Source organism: Colossoma macropomum, unplaced genomic scaffold, assembly GCF_904425465.1.
Source record: "Colossoma macropomum unplaced genomic scaffold, Colossoma_macropomum, whole genome shotgun sequence".
Taxonomy (NCBI): Eukaryota; Metazoa; Chordata; class Actinopteri; order Characiformes; family Serrasalmidae; genus Colossoma; species Colossoma macropomum.
This window is the reverse complement of record NW_023494798.1, coordinates 26815569-26837658: the sequence shown is the minus strand read 5'-3', so window position 1 is coordinate 26837658 and position 22090 is coordinate 26815569. Positions and strand designations below refer to the sequence as shown.

Genomic DNA, 22090 nt, shown 5'->3' with positions numbered 1-22090 from the left:
ACTTAATTAACTGCCTTATATGATCCAAACTAGTATATACAGTTTATTTGATTTGGTAAAGAGAAATGTTCAGAGATTAATTCATCACTTTTAAAGGCCACCTGGATGGCACTGATAACGTTTTAGCTGTATCAGACAAACAGAATCAGAGAGTTAAGAAAGCAATTGTGGCATCAAAAAATGTCAGAATATAAAAAGTTTTTATACTGAAACAGACAGAATGACTGAAACTCCAGAGTGCTGCTTAAACAGCTCTGTGCTTTCACTGGCTAATAAGAAGAACTGGGCTGGTTACAGTGTGGTTAATGAAGCATCACCCAGCAGCTGCATGATCAGGCTACAAACACTAATCTGAAGTTCAGTGACTGGTTTAGTCAGTGATGGAGACATGGTGGTTCATAATATGTAAGTAATCTTTATTTTCATTAGTAGCTTTTCATTAAGGCTTTTCTTTGAACTAGTAGCTTTTCACTGAAAATATTTTTGTGTGAATTGTCATGAATAATTCACCTTTTATAAGCACTGAAAGCATAATAAGAACTTTTGATGAGATTTTAGACCAATTTTGTCATTAAGGTTTTTTTTCTTTACTTTTTTTTTGTCTACTGGAATTTTCCGGCAAAGACCTTACAGCAATGATGACAGTAACATTATCCCAAACAAAAGGTATTTCATTTCCTTTTCCTAGATAAGATAAAATAAAGATTGCATTGTCTTTATCTTAGTAAGTAGTCATAAACATATTTTACCTACACGACATGTTTACTACAAACTAAGCAAACAATTTTAAGAACATTGATCTTAACTAATACATCATGTTACTGTTTCTGATCAATAGATGATCATCCTGTTTTCCAGCCAGCGGATATTTTTGTAAGCCCCACTGTGAAAGCTGGGGACAACGTAACACTGAAGTGTAGCATCTTTGACAAAAGTGTATCAGGTGACCAGCTCCATATGTATCTGTGTAAAAATGGTGTTGGACTGATGATGGAACCACTTGGAAAGAAAGATGAGCACGTCTTCATTTTGAGAAATGTTTCAGTGCTGGACTCGGGGAAATACAGTTGTGTGTATTCAATAGACAAATATCCTCTGAACGATGTGAGCACATCAGGACAAAAATCTGGACATAAATCAATCCACGTCCAGGATACTGGTAAGAGACATGACTGTTTTCTCAAAAATATGTGACAGTACAAGAAATAAACCTGAGTTTAGGTCAATCGTGCTCAGTAAAGTTTAAATTAGTGAGTTTTCCTGAAAGTGTTTTGTAAATTAACTCTGATCTGCTCTACTCTCATTTTATCATTTGTCATAAGAGTGCACCCTCTGAAATATCGTACTCTCGTTTACTTCATGGTGTTTCTAAAAACTTTTAAATAGAGAATTTTGTGGGTGCATGATCTTGACAAACATGTCTGTAACCCACAGTAGAGCAGGACAGAGTCCATTTGCAAATCAAGGGAATGACTGGACAGGACTGATTAAAGAACCATATACTACGTGAGGTATGAAGGAACTTGTGAAACAATCGTACCTAAACAAACAATTTCAAACCAGAGTCGATTCTGAAACGCTGTGTTACTTCCAAGACACTCAGAGCTTTGATACCTCTAAGAAATGCACACTAGTTGTCACAATTTTAATCACAGTAATACGCTGCTTTTATTTGCCTTTTTATTTCTTTGAATTATGGTAATACCTGCAGCATTGTGGCCAAGTATGTAATGGAACTGTGAGCCAATTGTTTTTGTTTACTTATATACAATGCTTTCTGACCTCCCCCCAGCGACCCAGAAGGATAAGCGGTTTAGAAAGTGAGTGTGTGTCTGATAGCTGTTGCTTGAGCAGGGTTAACGAAGAAATGGCTTGTAAATTTGGCAGTTATGATTTGTTTCAGGGATCATAGAACATTTTTCACGCCTCCTTTGTACATTGGTGGGTTAATATTATCAATATAAGGACAGCACATGTTTAGTGCAGTCTTAAAGTGAACGTGAACCGGGGAATGATAAAATACATTGCACTATGTGAAATGAAACAAATGCAATATTTTTACCATTTCCAAACATCTCTTACTCTGACATTTGTGATGAAAACAGTTTTTGACTCATCATTTATGTAACATTATCTTGTTTTTCCTTTTTTTTCCTTTTCAGTGGGAGAAAAGAATATGAACACAAATGAACAAAACAATGACCAAGTCCAGCTCAGTGGTAAAAGATATAAAGTCATGTTTTCTTAATAATCATATTAAATTATAAAGGTATAAATCATCAAAAATTAGAATTTAAGATTAGAGGTTTAGGTCAGTCATACCCTGTAATATATAAATGGACTGTGGCAGATTTTTTAAAAGCTTTTAGCGCTAAATGCATCGTAAACTTTCTTAAGCTTAGTCATTTCTGTACAGACACTTCCTGAATGTCTAAGTATGATATCTGCTTCCTTTGCACCAAATAGAAAAATACACTATACTGTCATATTTATATAGAGCCAATTTACCCTGTTGTTTATTTTGTAAATCAGTTCTGGGCTGTTCTACTCAAACTGAGAGGCTGTGTCTATCTTGATCATGTTAGAATGTTCAACTTTATTTTAAACTATACTTTTGTCATTCTCAGCTTATTTCCTTATTATTTTTCAGCAGTAGGATGTAAACTCTAAACTAGACATAATTATGACCTAGTCTTAGGAATCAATTCCTGAGTTCAGTTTTTATTATGATCGGCTTCTAAAGTACAAGATATGAGATGCATGTAACTGGTCATATCTTGTCAATTTGTCTTGATTATTTAAGTTTTTTTTTGGAATTAACAAAGAAAATATTCAAAATCGCATAAAGCAATTATGAAGAACCTCAGGAAGTTCTTGCCAACATAACACAAACATATTCATTGTTGTTTAATCTCATTAATATTGGGAAATCCAGCCAAGGACTAGAATGCCAAGATATGTAACCATAAACATTGCAAAAAAAAAATAATAATAAATTTTCGCAAATAGCCTTGGAAAAGAAATGTTACATGTTAATTTCTCATTCCTGTGTTAATAACGGATATTATTTTTGTAGGTGTTCTGCCAACAGTTTCTCTGGAATACCTGTTGATTCTACTTCTTGTTTTGCTTCTGGCTGTGATACTTTTTCTTGGAATGTACCGTAATAGATCCAGAATGTTTACAAGTAAGTATTACTTTATTACTTTTGCTAAGCAGGACTGAGATGTCAGTGTAAAAGTACATGACAAATAAGACATATGAAACACATACCAGCACAGTCACCCAGTCAAACATCTCTTTAAAGCAAAACAGCGGCAGCAGCCGCAGCAGCAGCAGCAGTGTCCTACTACAAACACTGGAGTTAATTAGGAGAAACTGCATCAGCCCATCAGAGCAAAGCACATCTGACACATTCTCCAGCCTTTTTATATATGTAAATATCTTATGAGAAGATTGTCCAATAACATATTTATCATTTTTGTCGTTGCAGAGTTGTGCCACAACCAAGAACAAAGGTATATTAAACATGTAATTAGCAGAATAACTGATGCTGGAGTGGAGCTGAGTGATGAATAGTTTTCATGCTGAAATCAAGAATGTCGTTTTAACAACTTTTAAGAGAGCAGATTCAGCCTAATGGAAACAAATGTGTGTGTATTGTCAATACCCACTGACAATACAAGCACAATTACTGGTCAGCAGTCTGGCTTTATCTTTCAACTCAAAAAAAACCAAACAAACAAACAAAAAATAAAAACTAAAAGTCCTGATCCTGAATGCTCTGTTCTACTCATCATCCATTCATTCTAACAATGCAAAAGCATAACTGTCAGACAATTTGCGGTCACGCTAATAGCATTAGCTATTGTTACAAATAAATAATTTCTCATCTTGTAACAGACATTCAACTAACATGCTCTTTACTAAAAGCAACTTTAGAAAACTTGATTTTAAAGCTTCTTTCTGAATAGTATAAGAGGAGGCTGGTGGCTAAAAGTATTAGCGTCCTCTTTTGCATTACCAGCAACACAGACAAATTTGTTGTCTGGTTGCACAGAAGAAATGCGTTAGGACGTACTTTTAGCACTGTTTTCTATTTAGCTGCCAAAACTGCGAAAACAGAAACCGTAACCCACATTAGCTGGCACTGAGCTGACTGATAGGGGCCTCTGAATATTTTCATTGTTATATCATAAAAAAAGTTTTGATGTTCAACATATTTAAATAAATTTAGATGCATTTAAGTAAATGAATAAATCCAGTTATATATTTTGTCCAAATCATTCAGCCCAATCCTGGATTACCCCTGCTCTGCTTGTAGTGTTTTCCTGCTCAAGCACACCCACTTCATTTCAGGAAAACTTGTCAATTCGCTAATTTGTTGAATCAGATGTGTTAGAGCAGAATCACCAAAGCATGCAGAGCAGGGGAACCAGGGCTGGGACTATTGTATTAGCATGTCAGAATATTTCTATAAACTGTATTTAAGGCTTTATAAAAAAATATCTTTTTCTTTTCTCTGTTTCAGTGGACAGGATAATACAGGCCACTGTGAAGGTAATTCCCCACAGAGTGTTATATTAATCGTAACCTGTGAATTGTTCATGTAAGGTAAATTCATATTGCTTTCCTCTCTATTATAATGGCTCAGTGCAAGTGACACAGGCAGTGAACAGGTACAGTTTGTTGTAATGACATCTACAGTAAAAATATATTTTTTTCTAAAAGATTGAAACATTTTCTTCAAATGGAATTTAGTAGCCTGATGCTATTTTATGTCATAAATCTTACAGGACAGAATCCTTTGATGACATGTGTGAATACTCCACAATACCAGAATTTAACGGTAACATCACTTACTCGGGTATCATGGGATTTACCTGAATTTATTACTTATATGTACAATTTTGTCAGCCGTTCAATTGGAGCCACGTTTAAAGTTTTTTTAACAAGGAATTCACTGTGGGGGTGGTATTTGGGCAGGGCATGTAGGGAGAGGGGAATGCGCCATAATTTAGATCAAGGATTGAAGATGTTTACAACAGGGATCAGGAGGTCTGATGTCGCCAATACAGTAATTGTAATAAAGATATAGAAATGTAATATTACATCTAATTTCTAATATTATTTTATTCACAGTTAGCACAAGTCCAGGAGATGCTTGGTAAGTAACAACATCTCTTCTGGCTGCTGTTCTGGACAAAGATATCTAGTCTTGGATTAAATAGCAAATCTTAAAACATTAATGAAAATGTAAAAATAAGCGCAGAGAACATGACTTATTTGGTGAAAAATCTGGGTAACACTTTATTTGAAAGCTACCTACATAAGGACTTCATAACACATTAATAAGTATTAAATTATGTACTTATAAAGCAATAGTTGAGTATTTATGGACAGCTTATTCCATTGATTGCAACATGACATAGGATGGTTTATGAAGTAAATGTAGTAAGCCTGACATTTTAAGGAGTTGACATAAGAGTGAGAGACAATTATTCCTTTTGTAACATCTTATAAACTGAACATTTGTACTTGTTAATGTTATTTACTTCATAAAACGTCTTTTGTCACCTTGTGATTAATAACATGAGCTGTTCATAAATACTCAAGTTTTACTTTATAAATATGTTATTCAATGCTTATTCATGCGTAATAAGGTCCTTATGTTGGTGGTCTTCAAAGGAAGCGTTACTAAAATCTTTAATTAAACTCATTTCTCTCTGTCTAGTTATGCTGAGAGTGGAGTGTACAGTCTGGCTCAAGGCAGTGCTGTGTACAGCGTAGCAGAGCACCCTGGTATGTATGTTTATATACATTGTGGACTTTCACAGTCATAGTGAAATATGACAAATGTTAAAGGGGCAATGCCTGTAGTCATGACCACAGTGTACATCTTTTATGAAAAGATTTTAACTGTGGTCAACAACTGCTTTAATGGATGCTGTCAGAGGAGCTGTACACAGTGGAGAACACTAAGCTAACTGTGCTGTTTTTTTTTCACCAGATGTGAAAATCGATTCAGAACAACCTTCTTCAGTTGCTGTCTATGCAAAAGTACAGAAGAGGAAAAAGAAAATTGCTCATGATGAATTTTTTATGTATGAATAGTTGTTTTGTGCTTTATTAGACATTTTGTGTTTTTGTAAAACTTCTTGAAAGGTTTGATTAAAGTCTTAAAGATCTTATTCACTTATATTATATAATTAAACATGTTTCATTAGGCCAGCACGCCACATGAAAATATCACGTTTTATTAAAATAATAAAGGCAGAAGTAATGAGCTCTCAGGTATTTACAATTACCATCAAAAGTTTCTTGTTTTTAGATGATTTATAGTCTGTATGTAGGCTATAATAAATCAACATTACAGTAAACTTTTCATGCTTCACACAATTAGGATGTTTATTTCCTGTTTATACACAGAACACTTTTATTATTATTAATTAATTATGATGTATGACAACAACTCTAGATCAATCAAACTTTAAAAAGATCTAAAGATTCTTTAGCCAGACTTTTCAGAATCACTGAATTCATTTTTAATTTGTTTAATGCTGATAAATTATGTCTATGGCAGATCAATGTATAAAATAAAACACACACACGCACACACACACACATGCATGCATTGTTAATGCTGTGCCCTGCACTCAAACCTTGTATTTGCTGAAATATAGCATTAAAATGAAGAATATGACTAACCATTAAAATCACTAAATTATGAATGTAGTCAGTTTCTTACTAAGTGAACATCTTATGTACTTATTCACTGCTGCCCTGAATTGCTGAGTGACAATTCTGTTTTTCCCTTGTGAATGTAAGTGATGGCTGGCATTAATTTGAATCTTCCGTATCTATCTATTCCATACTTTACAACTTGTTACTGTTTTACAGCAGAAAGAAACTTACTGGCAATATGTTTTTGTCAAAGTGAGGGTTGTGTACTGAACATTTCTGTTCACACAAAATACATTTGTATGTATTTTAATTACATATAACTCCTTAATTACATTTTGTTTACCCCAATAAACAACATGTTCTGGATATTAAATGGAGGCCCAAGGTGGGATTATTCAGATGCAAAACAGGGAGAAAATAGGGACTGACTGGTAAAGTAAATCACAGTAAACCTTAACTAAGACTATGAGGATGAATGGAGTGATGTAATTGAATGGTACTTTCTTACATCAGGTGCAATCTCAGAAAAAGAAGTACTAAACTGTCATTGGGTTGGTACCCTCAAGGGTATGTCTTCAGAACCTTTAACTACAGAACATACACTTCACCATGTTTCATTGCAAATAGATTTTTAAGTTGCACTGACTTCATGTGCCTTGTCTTGACTCTAACCTTTTTTATTTTAATGTTCTGTTGTGTACCTTACCTTTGGGAAAAAATATTTAAGGTACAAAGTTGGACCTTAAGATCACTGTTCTCCCTTTGAGGGTACATTTACATTGTTTGTAGACCACAAATGTACTTGTACAGTATCCTTTGTTTCTGACAGCGTGGTCACTGTTTGTTACATTATATATTGACTGGCCACTTTATTAGCTACTCCTACCTTGTTTCCAGCCATATTTCTCAGTTTTAAAAGTTCACTTAAAATTTCAGATTGTAGTCCACTTTTTTATTTGCACATTTGTTAGCCCCACTTCACCTCATTCATTAAGGGTCAGCTCCCGAGTGGCGCAACCGTCTAAGCGTTGGCCCTATCATCAGGAGATCGCCAGACTCCCGGCTACAGCCATCCGTAGCCGTCTGAGAGAGCACAATTGGCCTTGCTCTCTCTGGGTGGGTAGGATGGCCCCTCCTTCTCCCCCCATCACTCAGCGCGATGCTAGTCAGCACAGGCGTCTGTTAGCTGACGTAACAGATCTGGCGGTTGGCGCTTTCCTCCGAGCGCGTTCAGCTGTCCATTGACGTTGCGTGAGCGGCAGTTCAAAAAGAAGCGGTGGTTGGCTTCACAGGTCTCGGAGGAAGCCCTGTGTTAGCCTTCACCCTCCTAGCATTGATAGCATCGTGTGATTGGGGGAGTCCTAACTAGCGGGTGGAACTGGAGACGACTAAATTGGGGAGAAAATCGGGTAAAAATTAAAAGGTCACGGTCATTCTCAGCACTGCAGTAACACAGACAAGGTAGTGGCATATGTGTGTGTTTTTATTGGTACAAGGATTTTTTTAAACACCTCAGGTCTTCCTAGCTGGCCACCAATGTCAAAAGACGTTGATATCTGGTTGAATGTTGGTCGTGACGTCGGATGACCAAAATTCAACATACACACAACGTCTAATTCCAACGTCAAATTGACGTAGAATAATGACGACAGCCAACGTTGATATTTGGTTGGTTTTAAGTTGTGATGTAAAGTAACCAAAATCCAACGTCTTCCAAACGTCACATGCCAACGTCAGATTGACGTAAAATACTGACATGCAGTCGTGAGGTGTGGTGACCAAAACCCAACGTCTATTTAACGTCATAACCTGAACGTCAGATTGACGTAACATTCTAACATCATTAGACGTTGATATTTTGTTGGTTTTAAGGTGTGATGTTCACTAACCAAGATCCAACGTTTTCCAAACGTCACATGCCAACGTCAGATTGACGTAGAATACTGACATGCAGTCGTGAGGTACGGTGACCAAAACCCAACATCTATTTAACGTCATAACCTTAACGTCAGATTGACGTAACATTCTAACATCATTAGACGTTGATATTTTGTTGGTTTTAAGTTGTGATGTAAAGTAACCAAAATCCAACATCTTCCAAATATCACATCCCAACGTCATACTGACGTAGAAAACTGACATGCAGTCGTAAGGTATGGTGACCAAAACCCAACGTCTATTTAACGTCATAACCTTAACGTCAGCTTGACGTTACATTCTAACATCATTAGACGTTGATATTATTGTTGGTTTTAAGTTGTGATGTAAAGTAACCAAAATCCAACATCTTCCAAACGTCACATGCCAATGTCATACTGACATTAGAATACTGACATGCAGTCGTGAGGTATGGTGACCAAAACCCAACGTCTATTTAACGTCATAACCTTAACGTCAGATAGATGTAACATTCTAACATCATTAGACGTTGATATTTTGTTGGTTTTAAGGTGTGATGTTCACTAACCAAGATCCAACGTCTTCCAAACGTCACATGCCAATGTCAGATTGACATAGAATACTGACATGCAGTCGTGAGGTACGGTGACCAAAACCCAACGTCTATTTAACGTCATAACCTTAACGTCAGATTGATGTAACATTCTATCATCATTAGACGTTGACATTTTGTTGGTTTTAAGGTGTGATGTTTACTAACCAAGATCCAACGTCTTCCAAACGTCACATGCCAGCGTCATACTGACGTAGAATACTGACATGCAGTCGTGAGGTATGGTGACCAAAAACCACCATCTATTCAACGTCATAACCTTAATGTCAGATTGACATAACATTCTAACATCATTAGATGTTGATATTTTGTTGGTTTTAAGGTGTGATGTTCACTAACCAAGATCCAACATCTTCCAAACGTCACATCCCAACCTTATATTGACGTAGAAAACTGACATGCAGTCGTAAGGTATGTTGACCAAAACCCAACGTCTCTTTAACGTCATAACCTTAAACGTCAGATTGACATAACATTCTAACATCATTAGATGTTGATATTTTGTTGGTTTTAAGGTGTGATGTTCACTAACCAAAATCCAACATCTTCCAAATGTCACATGCCAACGTCAGATTGACGTAGAAAACTGACATGCAGTCGTGAGGTATGGTGACCAAAACCCACCATCTATTTAACGTCATAACCTGAACGTCAGATTGACATAACATTCTAACATCATTAGACGTTGATATTTTGTTGGTTTTAAGTTGTGATGTAAAGTAACCAAAATCCAACATCTTCCAAACGTCACATCCCAACATCAGATTGATGTAGAATACTGACATGCAGTCGTAAGTTATGGTGACCAAAACCCACCATCTATTTAACGTCATAACCTGAACGTCAGATTGCCGTAACATTCTGACATCATTAGACGTTGATATTATTGTTGGTTTTATGATATAAGGTAAACAAGAGCCAACATCTTCCAAACGTCACATCCCAACATCAGATTGATGTAGAATACTGACATGCAGTCGTAAGTTATGGTGACCAAAACCCAACGTCTATTTAACGTCATAACCTTAACGTCAGATTGCCGTAACATTCTGACATCATTAGACGTTGATATTATTGTTGGTTTTATGATATAAGGTAAACAAGAGCCAACATCTTCCAAACGTCACATCCCAACATCATATTGACGTAGAATACTGACATGTATTCATCAGGTATGGTGACCAAAACCCAACGTCTATTTAAGGTCATAACCTTAATATCAGATTGATGTAACATTCTAACATCATTAGACGTTGATATTTTGTTGGTTTTAAGTTGTGATGTATTGTAACCAAAGTCTAAAGTTCTCCAAACGTCACATGCCAACGTCAGATTGACGTAGAATACTGACATATAATCATGAGGTATGGTGACCAAAATCCAACGTCTATTTAACGTCATAACCTTAACGTCAGATTGATGTAACATTCTAACATCATTAGACGTTGATATTTTGTTGGTTTTAAGTTGTGATGTAAAGTAACCAAAATCCAATGTCTTCCAAATGTCACATCCCAACGTCAGATTGATGTAGAATACTGACATGTAGGCGTGAGGTATGGTGACCAAAACCCAATGTCTATTTAACGTCATAACCTTAACGTCAGATTGACGTAACACTCTATCATCATTAGGCGTTGATATTTTATTGGTTTTAAGGTGTGATGTTCACTAACCAAGATCCAACGTCTTCCAAACGTCACATGCCAATGTCAGATTGACGTAGAATACTGACATGCAGTCGTGAGGTATGGTGACCAAAACCCAATGTCTTTTTAAAGTCATAACCTTAACGTCAAATTAATGTAACATTTTAACATCATTAGACGTTGATATTTTGTTGGTTTTAAGCTGTGATGTAAAGTAACCCAAATCCAATGTCTTCCAAACGTCACATCCCAACATCACATTGACGTAGAATACTGACATGAAGTCGTGAGGTATGGTGACCAAAACCCAACGTCTATTTAATGTCATAACCTTAACGTCAGATTGTCGTAACATTCTAACCAAATCCAACGTCTTCTAAACGTCACATCCCAACCTTATATTGACATAGAATACTGACATGCATTACATCCTGACATGCATTACATCCCAACGTCAATTTGACGTAGAATAATGACAACAGCTGACGTTGGTATTTTGTTGGTTTTAAGTTGTGATGTAAAAAAAAGCTAAATCTAGCCTGTTCCGAACATCACATCCCAACGTCATATTGATGTAGAATACTGACTTGCAGTCGTGAGGTATGGTGACCAAAACCCAACATCCATTTAACGTCATAACCTTAACGTCAAATTGATGTTACATTCTATCATCATTAGACGTTGATATTTTGGTTGGTTTTAAGTTATGATGTATAGTAACCAAAATCTAACGTCTTCCAAACATCACATCCCAACATCATATTGACGTATAATACTGACATGCAGTCATGAGGTATGGTAACTAAAACCCAATGTCTATTTAACGCCATAATCTTAATGTTAATTTGACGTGATATTCTCACATCATTAGACGTTGACATTTTGTTGGTTTTAAAATTGTGGTGTCAGGTAACCAAAATCCAACATCTTTCAAACGTCACATGTCAACCTCATATTGACATATAATACTGACATGCAGTCATCTGTATGGTGATTTCGACATGACATTCTAACATTAATAGAAGTTGATATTTTGTTGGTTTAAAATTGCGGTGCCATGTAACCAAGATCCAACGTCTTCCACACGTCTTATGCCAATGTTGGTTTTAGGCCATGGTGTCAGAGTTTTAACCTTCAATTCTGGCTTACATACCCAAGTGTGGGTCAGAATTGGGCCAGATACTGGACAGCTGTGCATGGTCTTAACTTGTATATCTACGTTTAAGGGCCAATTCTGACATGAATGTTGTGGCCCAACAATGTGGATGAAGGAAGAGGGCCACACCCTTATGCTGCAGCAGATTGGCTGATTTACACCTCGGTACCTTTGACCCTAGTCTGGCATGTCATAAGTGCAACCAGAGTTCACCTTTTGAAGGTTAAGACCCTCATTTAATGAATTTTCCAGCACAAGTTCACCATTTTCATATGGACAAGCTGGCAGCTAGGTTTGAAAAGAAGGCAAATGGAAGAGAAATAATTGAATAATTTCAAATTATAAGGTTCCAGTATGGAAAATGAAAACTTTCTAACAGTACCATTTTAGCATAACACTTGAAAAGCACAGGGTAGCTAAGTTAATGTAATGGCTATCAGTACAAGGTTTAGCTACATTACCCTTAATTGCTAATTCATCATGGCTAATGTTAACTTATTCCTTAGCTAACGTTAGCTAACTACTCTGAGCATTTAAAAGGAATAGCCTGTGCTTTTTGAGTGTTATGCCATAATGGTACAGCGCTTTAGTTTGCGGTTAGGACATTAGCTCAAAGTTAGCACGTTAGCTTGGGTCTAGAGCGTTTACTCTGGGCTAGCACATTGTCTTGTGACAGCAGTAGCAGGTCCTCTCTTCTGCACACACATCATCCTTCTGTGAAAGTCAGTAGAACTAGAAAACTGATTCAAAATGAATGCTGTCATTGTTAAAATGAGGCAATATTTCCTGGTTCATATGAGAGTTCACTGCCAGGAGTGCTTTACATTAGTTCGACCTGTAAGTAGCTAAATTTTGATTATGGGTTCCTTAATGTTTGTTAGAACAAAAACCTTCTTGTTGTTACAGATCTTACAGTTGTGGAGTTCTTGCCTCATTATTCAGTTTCTAAAACCCATGCCTTCCAGAAAAGCTGTTATTTGAGCTCTGTGACTGCTTACAGTGAAACAACTACCAAAGTGACTGAGCATATTCAGTCTGTAGAGGGATCTGTTGGAAATGCTGATTGTGGTGTTATTTCAGATTACTAGGTAAAGGGATTTGTTGTACAGTTTAGCACAAAAACTATGTTATCTGGAAATTAAATAAGTAAATAATAGTTGAATGCATTTCCTCTTTTCTTAGGCATCAGAAAGTGGACAGATTTTGATTTATCCAGGTTTGTATTTGTTTACTGTGGAAAAAATCCTCCCGTAATCATATGAATTATTGCAGACAGAATCACAAAACACAGCTGTTTATCAAATTAAACCGCAAAACAGTGTCTCATACACAGTTGGCTTGATCTCATGTATGCATGTATTTTATGAAGGCACATTGAATGGGTTGACACCTATACTTCAGGGACACCTATACTTCATGTTTTTTATTCCGCGCTTAAGTATGATTTTTTTAGACATGTTTGCTATCTCTGATTTAAAATAAAATGTCTGTGAAATTACATTTGAACAGTGCTCCAAGGTAGATGTCAGATTTAGCCTGTATTCCAGTGGCCTCTCCACTTTGCTCAAGAATGACCTGTCACAAAGGTGAAGCCTTTGTTCCTTCATTCATTTACTGTTTTTATTTATTTAACCAGAATCAACATGGAGTTTTCATTCTAAAATGGCTTTTGACACCTATTATTTAATAAGAAGAAATATTACTAATACTAATCACAGATATTACTAATATTTTGCATGATCTGCAATAAATGAATGTGGCATCCTGCAGGGCCACACCTGGCTGGGGACTAAAGTGGGTAGCCAAATCTGGCCCAGGTGGTAGAGCGGGTTGTTGGGTTGGCAGTTCAATCCCAGACTCTTCCTATTGGCAACCGTAGTGCACTTGAGCAAGGCACCCAAATGCTCTGTCCGTCGTTGGAGGTTGATGCACAGCCAAAGCTGGGTTTTGACGTCAGCCTGATTTTCATTTGCAACCAAAATTCAACCTCTGTCCAACGTCAGGGGTTGACGTCAAGCCAACGCTGGGTTTTGGCGTCAGCCCGATTTTCATTTTCAACTAAAATTCAACATTGGAGGGTTGACATCAAGCCAACGTTGGGTTTTGGTGTCAGCCCGATTTTCATTTTCAACCAAAATTCAACCTCTGTCCAACGTCGGGAGTTGACGTCAAGCCAACGTTGGGTTTTGGCGTCAGCCCGATTTTCATTTTCATCTCAAATTCAACGTCTGTCCAACGTCGGAAAGTTGACGTCAAGCCAACGTTGGGTTTTGACGTCAGCTCGATTTTCATTTTCAACCAAAATTCAACGTCTGTCCAACATCGGGAGTTGACGTCAAGCCAACATTGGGTTTTGGCGTCAGCCCGATTTTCATTTTCAACCAAAATTCAACGTCTGTCCAATGTCGGAGAGTTGATGTCAAGCCAACGTTGGGTTTTGACGTCAGCTCGATTTTCATTTTCAACCAAAATTCAACCTCTGTCCAACGTCGGGAGTTGACGTCAAGCCAACGTTGGGTTTTGGCGTCAGCCCGATTTTCATTTTCAACCAAAATTCAACGTCTGTCCAACGTTGGAGTCCAACGTCTGTCTGACGGCAAATTGACGTCCTGTGCCTGCAGGGTTGTTACCATGTGCAGTAGATGAGCTGTCAACTCTAACAACATCAATAAGGCGGACCAAAAAAATAGGAGTGTCTAAGAGTGGACAGTGAGTGGACGCAGTGCTTAAAAACACCAGCAGTACTGCTGTGTCTGATCCACTCCGACCAGCACAACACACACATGTCAGGGTCACTGCAATGCTGAGAATGATCCACCATCAAAATAATACTCACTGATGGTCATGTAGGGGTCTTTACCGTAGGGGATAACGAAAGGTTAATAAATGATACAGAGAAACAGATGGATCACAATCTGTAATTGTAGAACTACAATGTGTATCTATATGGTAAAAATGGACACAGAGTGTAGATACAATGCAGGTGTACCTAATAAAGTAGCAGTGAGTGCATATTATATCAAACTAAGCCAATCACATGTGTAGTAACAGCAGTTCAGATCTGCCATTGGACAGTAACCTGAATGAGGATGTGAATTATAGGAAGTACATACAATTGTTAATCTGAAGTCAGTGATGGATGCTCTTTACCTCATAGTATGTAAGTTGATTAATCTATGTGTCTTCAATGTAAACATCTAATTTGATTTATGTTCATAATATTATGAAAATAGACTGTAACATTATTAACATAATGATAACCATAATGATTAACATTATGATTATCATGTTATCATGTTATTTTAATATGAGCTCAAATAGAAAAACTTAAAAAGGCCTTAAAAGACTATATTTTTTTCTGTTTCATTAATAAAAAAGGCATTTCATTAATGATGCTGCTATCTTTTTGTCAAGGTATGTATATCAAATATACATGCTCTTAATCTATGATGTGTGAAAGCTTTTAAATTGATGTAAATCAACCTTGTTTTGTTTTGGCAGATGATGCCTCTGATATCCTACCAGCCCTAATCTTGGGACACACTAAAGTAAAAGCTGGACAAGACTTAGAGTTAAAATGCAGCATCTTCAGCAAAAGGAAAGCAGGTCATCAGATCCACATGTATCTGTGTAAAAATGGTGTCATGTTTAAAATGGAGCTACTTAGAAATGAAGCCCACCACACCTTCATTCTGAAAAATGTTTCAGTGCTGGACTCCGGCCGTTACAGTTGTGTGTACTCATTTAACAAACATCCACCGAAGAACGTGAGCACAAATGGACAGCATGCAATCCAAGTCAAGGTGTATGGTAAGATATACAACTTCTGCTATTGTTGTGCAAGTGAAGCATTTGAGTTTCTAACTGCACATTTGATATATTTAATCACATGTTTAAAATGTTTAATAGAATGTATCTATACTTCATGTATCTATATTTATCTATACTTCATGACCACCTGGAGTCAAATTAATGTAGGTTGGAATGTGCTTTATTGTTGTATAATATGTAAAACAATGGTTTGATTGAAATGATTGGTATTCAGCTCAATGAAAAAAAGAGTTGTACAATGAGCGATGATGTTATTAATTAAAATGAATTAATAAGCAAGCTGAATGACGACATTAAATTACAATGTAGTAAGTATTACTATATCACATATTATGAAAGTACATATGAAAGTGAATTTAAAGTAAGGTAATAGATGCACTATATCTCAACACTTAAGTTAATAGGTATTTTCCCCTAGAATGTTGAGACGAGTGTGGATGTAAGATTAAATATTCTGTTCATAGTGCTTTATCTTAATTTATGCAAAAACAGCCCTGTTAACTATGCATTTATTAATAGTTTATTTTTGCCAAAAAAAATTCTGATGGCTGTTTTGATGGTTGTATCGCTCAAGAATAGATGTATATACCTTTGGAATATACAGTAGCAAATCAGGACTCTTCGAGCTAAGACTTCAGTTTAGATCATAAATGTAAAACAAAAACCTAACCAATGGGAGAGTTAGCGTAGCGGTATCTATAAAGATACAATGGAGAAAACATTCTGACTGGACAATTTTCCATTAACCTTTTCAAGATTTGAACCATTTTGTTCCAAACAAAAACGTAATGAAAGAAGTGTATTTCTAATCTTGCTAGATTTACTGGTGTTAACACTTGAGGCCTAGAAAGCCTTGGTGGTTCCCCACTGGAAGTATGTGCATGAAAGTAAACATACTTATTCATAGTCTTCTATAATATTGTGTCAATAAGTAAGTATATTTCAGAAATGAAATTGCAAGATAACAATCTGATCTCAACCTATTCAAATAATATACCATTGTTTCCTGTCAATAGATAATCCCTCTGATATACTACCAGCAGAGATTTATGGAAGCACCAAAGTGAAAGTTGGGCAAAACCTAGAGTTGAAGTGCAGAATCACCAGTTTAACTGGACCATTCAAACAAATCTACATGTATCTGTGTAAAAATGGTGCTGGGCTGAAAATGAGACCACTGCAAGAGAAATACGATCACACTTTTATCCTGAGGAATATCTCAGAACACGACTCTGGGATTTACAGTTGTGTGTACTCATTTCAAAATTATGCTCTGAAGGACTTGAGTGAAACAGGACAGAATACAATCCAAGTTCAGGTCTATGGTAAGAGACATGACATGACAACATGTGATGGCAATTTTGGAATTTCTTTTGTAACCTACACAAAGAGTCAAGATTGTATAGAACTGTCAATGCAGTAAATAATCATAACTATTACTTTTAATTATCCTTTTAGGAAAGGACGCCACTCTCACTGAAACATACGGTAAGTGCAGTATAAACAGAACGTATATTTTAACATAAAGATTGTTTTTTATTCTTTTTTTGTTTGTTTTCCAGATCCTCTATGGCAGATAAATCTTTTCAGGTTGCTGTGCTCAGTTGGAGTGATGTGTTTTGCATGTATGATAGTGATTTTTGACATCAAAACAAGGTCAAAATATTCCTAATTCCCAGCTCTTAAATGGACAAATGGACAAAGTGAAGATTATTAATCCTTTAGTATTCCATAATGCAGTCTCTCCAGTGATGCTGTATAATGTGTAATCCAGTTCAGTATAAATCAATGAAAAAGTGAATGTTTATGGAGTAGATAATAGAGATATAATAGAGGGATAATAGAGATAATAGAATGCATCCAATATACTCACAAATGTAAGAAATAAAACACACTTTTTGATAGTTATTGAATATTGAATAGTAAGAAATTGGTGTTTTTTTTTTGACATGAATGAACTGCTGTAATGTATTATTAACTCATTTATTAAACTTCCCTTATTACACTAGCGAGGAGTCTGAGCATATTTGTCATGTCATCAGTAGGGGTGTATATTTACTGACCAGGAGCCATATAACGCGAAGTGGCTTTATTTTAATTACTACAACCACTACTACTACCACTAATAATAATAAGAAGAAGAAGAAGAAAAAGAAGAAGAAGAAGAAGAAATATTAATTATACATTTATTTCAACAAGCATACAATTATAGTATTTGACATTTTGATCTACTCTATGACTGAAAGTTCAGTAGACCTCTCTCTGCTAGAACCTTTTGACCACAGAACATTACAGAGTAGAAATTAAAGCAACACCACACAGCTGTTTAGAAACGCTAGCATTAATAGCTGGTGTGCTGCATTTCTGAAACTTGTAGGGCAAGGCAAGTTTATTTATATAGCACCTTTCAAACACCGCTGTCATTCAAAGTGCTTGTAGATGTGATGCTAAACATGTGCAATGGTATGATACTGATGCAGAGATGAAATGGAAACATAGAAACAGTATTAATTGATGCAGAGCAGGTAAACTATGTATTATGTACTGTTGAACTATACATTACTGGCCAACACTGGCCACTGGGCAGTATGGCAAAAAATAACATCACAATACCTGATTATATTTTCACAGCACAATACCTGCATCACAATATGTAATTTTTCTGAGGCTTGATCAGCTGGAACTGACAGAGTACACCAAGACAGTAAAGACATTTTGGGGGCCAGGGGCTCAAGGGGAACATGAACATGAATTTAACATGAATTATTGTATATTTCAAACACTCTTATAAAGTGAGACAGTGCAATCATGTTTCAGATAAAACCAAACATTTTTATTTACAAAAGTAGCAACACTACTATCTTTACGGAGATTTAAATCCCAGTTGCCAGCATGCACAGCTGTGGTGTTACTTATTCCAGTATTTATGTATATTTAATAGCTATGTAGTATTTGGTTAATACTCTGAGATTTTTCATATCTATGTTTTTTACAAAAATAAAATTTGGTGTGGCAAGTTATTAACATCTTATTACCAACAATATGTTTAGTTGTTGTTCAAAATAACCACATTATGGGATATAACACTTTCTTAACCCATGAAAACCCCAGGCTTATTACATAATAAAGCTTACTATTCAGTAACTGCAGGGACTGCAAACGGGCTGAGCTACTCCTAGGTAAAAGAAATGTGTAATAAAACTTTGGGCATTTGAGGGTTAAAGAAATTTTCAGTGCTTTATTGGTAGGATTGTCAGTGCTGTGGTGATGCATGATAAGTCTGAGTTACTGAGAAGAACCACAGGTGCTCAGTACTGCTTCAGAGGAGTCTTGTAAAACCCATGCTGACCCAGGTGAGATTCCTGGTTGAGGCTCATTGCTGAAGTGGGCCTTGAATAATGCAATATAAAATACAGCAATTGTACACATAAACAAAGAAGGAACTTGTCCAGTCTAAGAGCAAAACGTTAAGGGTTCAAGTCCCCCCCTGGGGTCTATATGTGCACAAGCCTCAGTACTGTTACATATTAAAACTGCTATGTACTTGTTCAGTGTTATTCAAGTACTGATGCTGATGCTTAGACAAGTTAAGTCAGGTAAGTTAACAGTGGCAGTTAACAGTAGTTTATTGTGTTAATGCAGCACTATTCATTTGTCCCTGCTTAGTTCCTGTTAGCTATCTATTAACTATGAAACACTATTATAAAGGTCACTTTTCAAACAAACTGACTTGGCAAGATATACCATATTATCAACATTATGTGACTGTGGCACTCACTGAGATATAAACTCTGTCATTTTATCAGAGAAAGTATCACTACATTAACTTACTGTCAGAAAAACCTGTGTTATCTGATAGATGTTCTGTCAGCTTGACACCAATGGAATGTAAAATGTTTTCTTTTAAACAAATGACTTAAGTAAGTGTCATGTAGCCTTATGAACAGTGTTCAACACGTGTTAAGAACTGTAACTACACTGTAGTTAGCTGTCAGCCCCAAATAACTACAAACTGTCATGGGATTTAAAATTAAATTCATTATACTGAATGTTAGATATATGCTATTTCACTGCAGTGGCAGTGTTTACATTTAAAGTTAACTTTGATAGTTTTGTGCAACTCACACACATCCATGTCATCTGCCCACAGGCACAAGTATAATGTCAAAAAAACAAGAACAAAAATAAAAAAAGCAAAACAAAAACAAAACAAACAACAAAAAACATGTATCTCAATGGACCAACAGAAATGACTGATGAAACGATTGATTATCATTTTGGAGATATTTGTGTTTTTAGGACAACAATAATACAGTATATGCTGTCAAATTTCATAAAATAATCACAAATTATATATAAAATAGTATGAAAGGGAGAGAATATCATTGATCCTTCTCAACAAATCACCTATGCCCGAAGTCTGAATTTGTTAGTGCGTGTCATTGTTTGTTTGGTCAGTCTAGAGGTGGCTTCAGTGAGAGCACACCGGCACAGTGGACTGAACACTATCAAATGCACGGAAAAGCAGGACTGATGTATGAAGACTCTGAGAACTGACCAGTAAAAACAAAGTCACAGCAAACCACATTCAAAATGAAGAAAATCCTGATGGTTACATGTAAGTATTAACATTCACGATGGTAGTCCTCGACGTTCAGTTTTATATAAAATTAAGATTCACTTATTTTACTTAAAGATTTACTAAAATTTATCTTCTAATTCTCTTATTTGCCATAATTTACTGTTTGGAAAAACAAATCTTAACAACCTGTATATATATTTTTTTTCTTTCTCATGAATCAGTCTTAATCATACTGTCCACATCTCTTCAGAAAGGTAACCCATAACGTGACTACTTTGGAAGTATGTCTTTTTCTTTTTTATTAAAGTCTTTTCAGCATTTGATATGTTTTTTTTTGTGGAATTCTTTTCTCATAACTAGAAAGTCCTGATGATGTAAGTCCAAATTGACGGAAGGTCAAGAAGTGAAATTTAAGTGCAAAGTTACTGATGTAAGAACACAGAGGGTTTATGTGCACCTCTGCAAGAACGGTGCCACAGTGAAGACAGCCGAACTTGGAGAAAGTAAAGACGATACTGTGTTTGTCTTTGACAAAGCTACTGTGAAAGATTCAGGCGTGTACACCTGCGTTTATTCGGGGGAGAAAGACGCTGCATGTAAGATGAATATAACAGGACGTAACTCAGCCTCACTGGAAGTTTTTGGTAGGTCATATTTCTGTTATTCAATTATCTTTGATTACTGCATATAGATGGGTTTGGTAATCTATCTGCTTCTGCTCTCAGGTGAAATCTTGCCAGCGAAGATCACAGAAACAAAGAGCTCTTTAAGAGAGGATGAAGACCTGACACTGACATGCAGCATCACAGTGAATAAAGACTGCACCAAGGTCTATGTTTACCTGTGTTTAAATGGAATTGGGAACAGCATCAAGACAGCGAACTGTAGCATCAACTCATTTTCCACAATGTTCCTTCTTAGTAATGTTGAACAACAACACTCAGGTAGCTACAGCTGTGTGTATTCAATTTCTAATTACTCTCTCAGTGAGGTGAGAATGACTGGAGAAAACATTGTCTACATTCAACCGCATGGTAAAGAATGCTTTTATTGTTTATTTTATATTTACTGAATGGTTTTTAATGCTGCTACATTGTTTACTTTTACAGAGAGACAGCTGTGTAATAACAGCTTTTATTGTGAACAACTGTATGGGTAATTTTGGGGTAACTTTGTGTCAACAGGTCTCCTTCAGAATGCTATGATACAATCTGCAAGGACCACTGTGGCTAAAGGAGAGGACATAAAATTGACCTGTAGCATCTCCGACTACCTAGAACCTTCTACTCTCCATATGTACCTGCTGAAGGATGGAGATAAAAGGCTATCAAAGGCTTTACATAATAAAAGTCATGCACATTTTTCTATTCGAAATGTGAGTCAGGAAGACTCGGGTATCTACAGTTGCGTCTACACTTCCAAAAAATATGACACCCGTGAAGCAAAGCAAACAGGAGGTCAGAAGTCCATTCTCATTCAAGTGTATGGTAAGTTTACGTTCAGTTTACATTAGATTTACTTCTGTGCTTTTATATATTAATGGCTCAATTAAACCTGAATCATGTTAACAAAACTACGGCTAAAATTCCTTTCACTTCTTTTCCAGATCACCAAATCACTGATCTACAGTGGCAGATCAATTTTATCAGAATATTGGTCTCGGGAGGAGTGATTAT

General features: G+C 36.1%; 1 protein-coding gene across 2 annotated transcripts; it reads left to right on the top strand.

Moving 5' to 3' along the window:
- Window positions 1–290: 290 nt before the first annotated feature.
- LOC118818463 lies at window positions 291–7076 on the top strand. 2 transcript variants are annotated; one of them, XM_036585723.1, is made up of 12 exons: window positions 291–405; window positions 625–666; window positions 839–1159; window positions 2163–2219; window positions 3092–3187; window positions 3494–3518; window positions 4532–4560; window positions 4655–4679; window positions 4797–4849; window positions 5143–5167; window positions 5735–5802; window positions 6011–7076. In XM_036585723.1, exons 1-12 carry the CDS (start codon window positions 381–383, stop codon window positions 6112–6114), a joined length of 870 nt encoding a protein of 289 aa, XP_036441616.1. In that variant the 5' UTR covers window positions 291–380; the 3' UTR covers window positions 6115–7076. The 2 variants fall into 2 exon arrangements, with proteins under 2 accessions (XP_036441616.1, XP_036441615.1); XM_036585722.1 differs by having other exon boundaries at window positions 3077–3187.
- Window positions 7077–22090: the final 15014 nt, after the last annotated feature.

Excerpts from the sequence above, each read along its gene's own strand:
- LOC118818463 (XM_036585722.1), top strand. The coding sequence starts at position 381 with ATGGAGACATGGTGGTTCATAATAT. Across the intron at positions 1,160-2,162 it reads AATCCACGTCCAGGATACTG|TGGGAGAAAAGAATATGAAC; the intron begins GTAAGAGACATG and ends TTTCCTTTTCAG. Across the intron at positions 5,168-5,734 it reads ACAAGTCCAGGAGATGCTTG|TTATGCTGAGAGTGGAGTGT; the intron begins GTAAGTAACAAC and ends CTCTCTGTCTAG.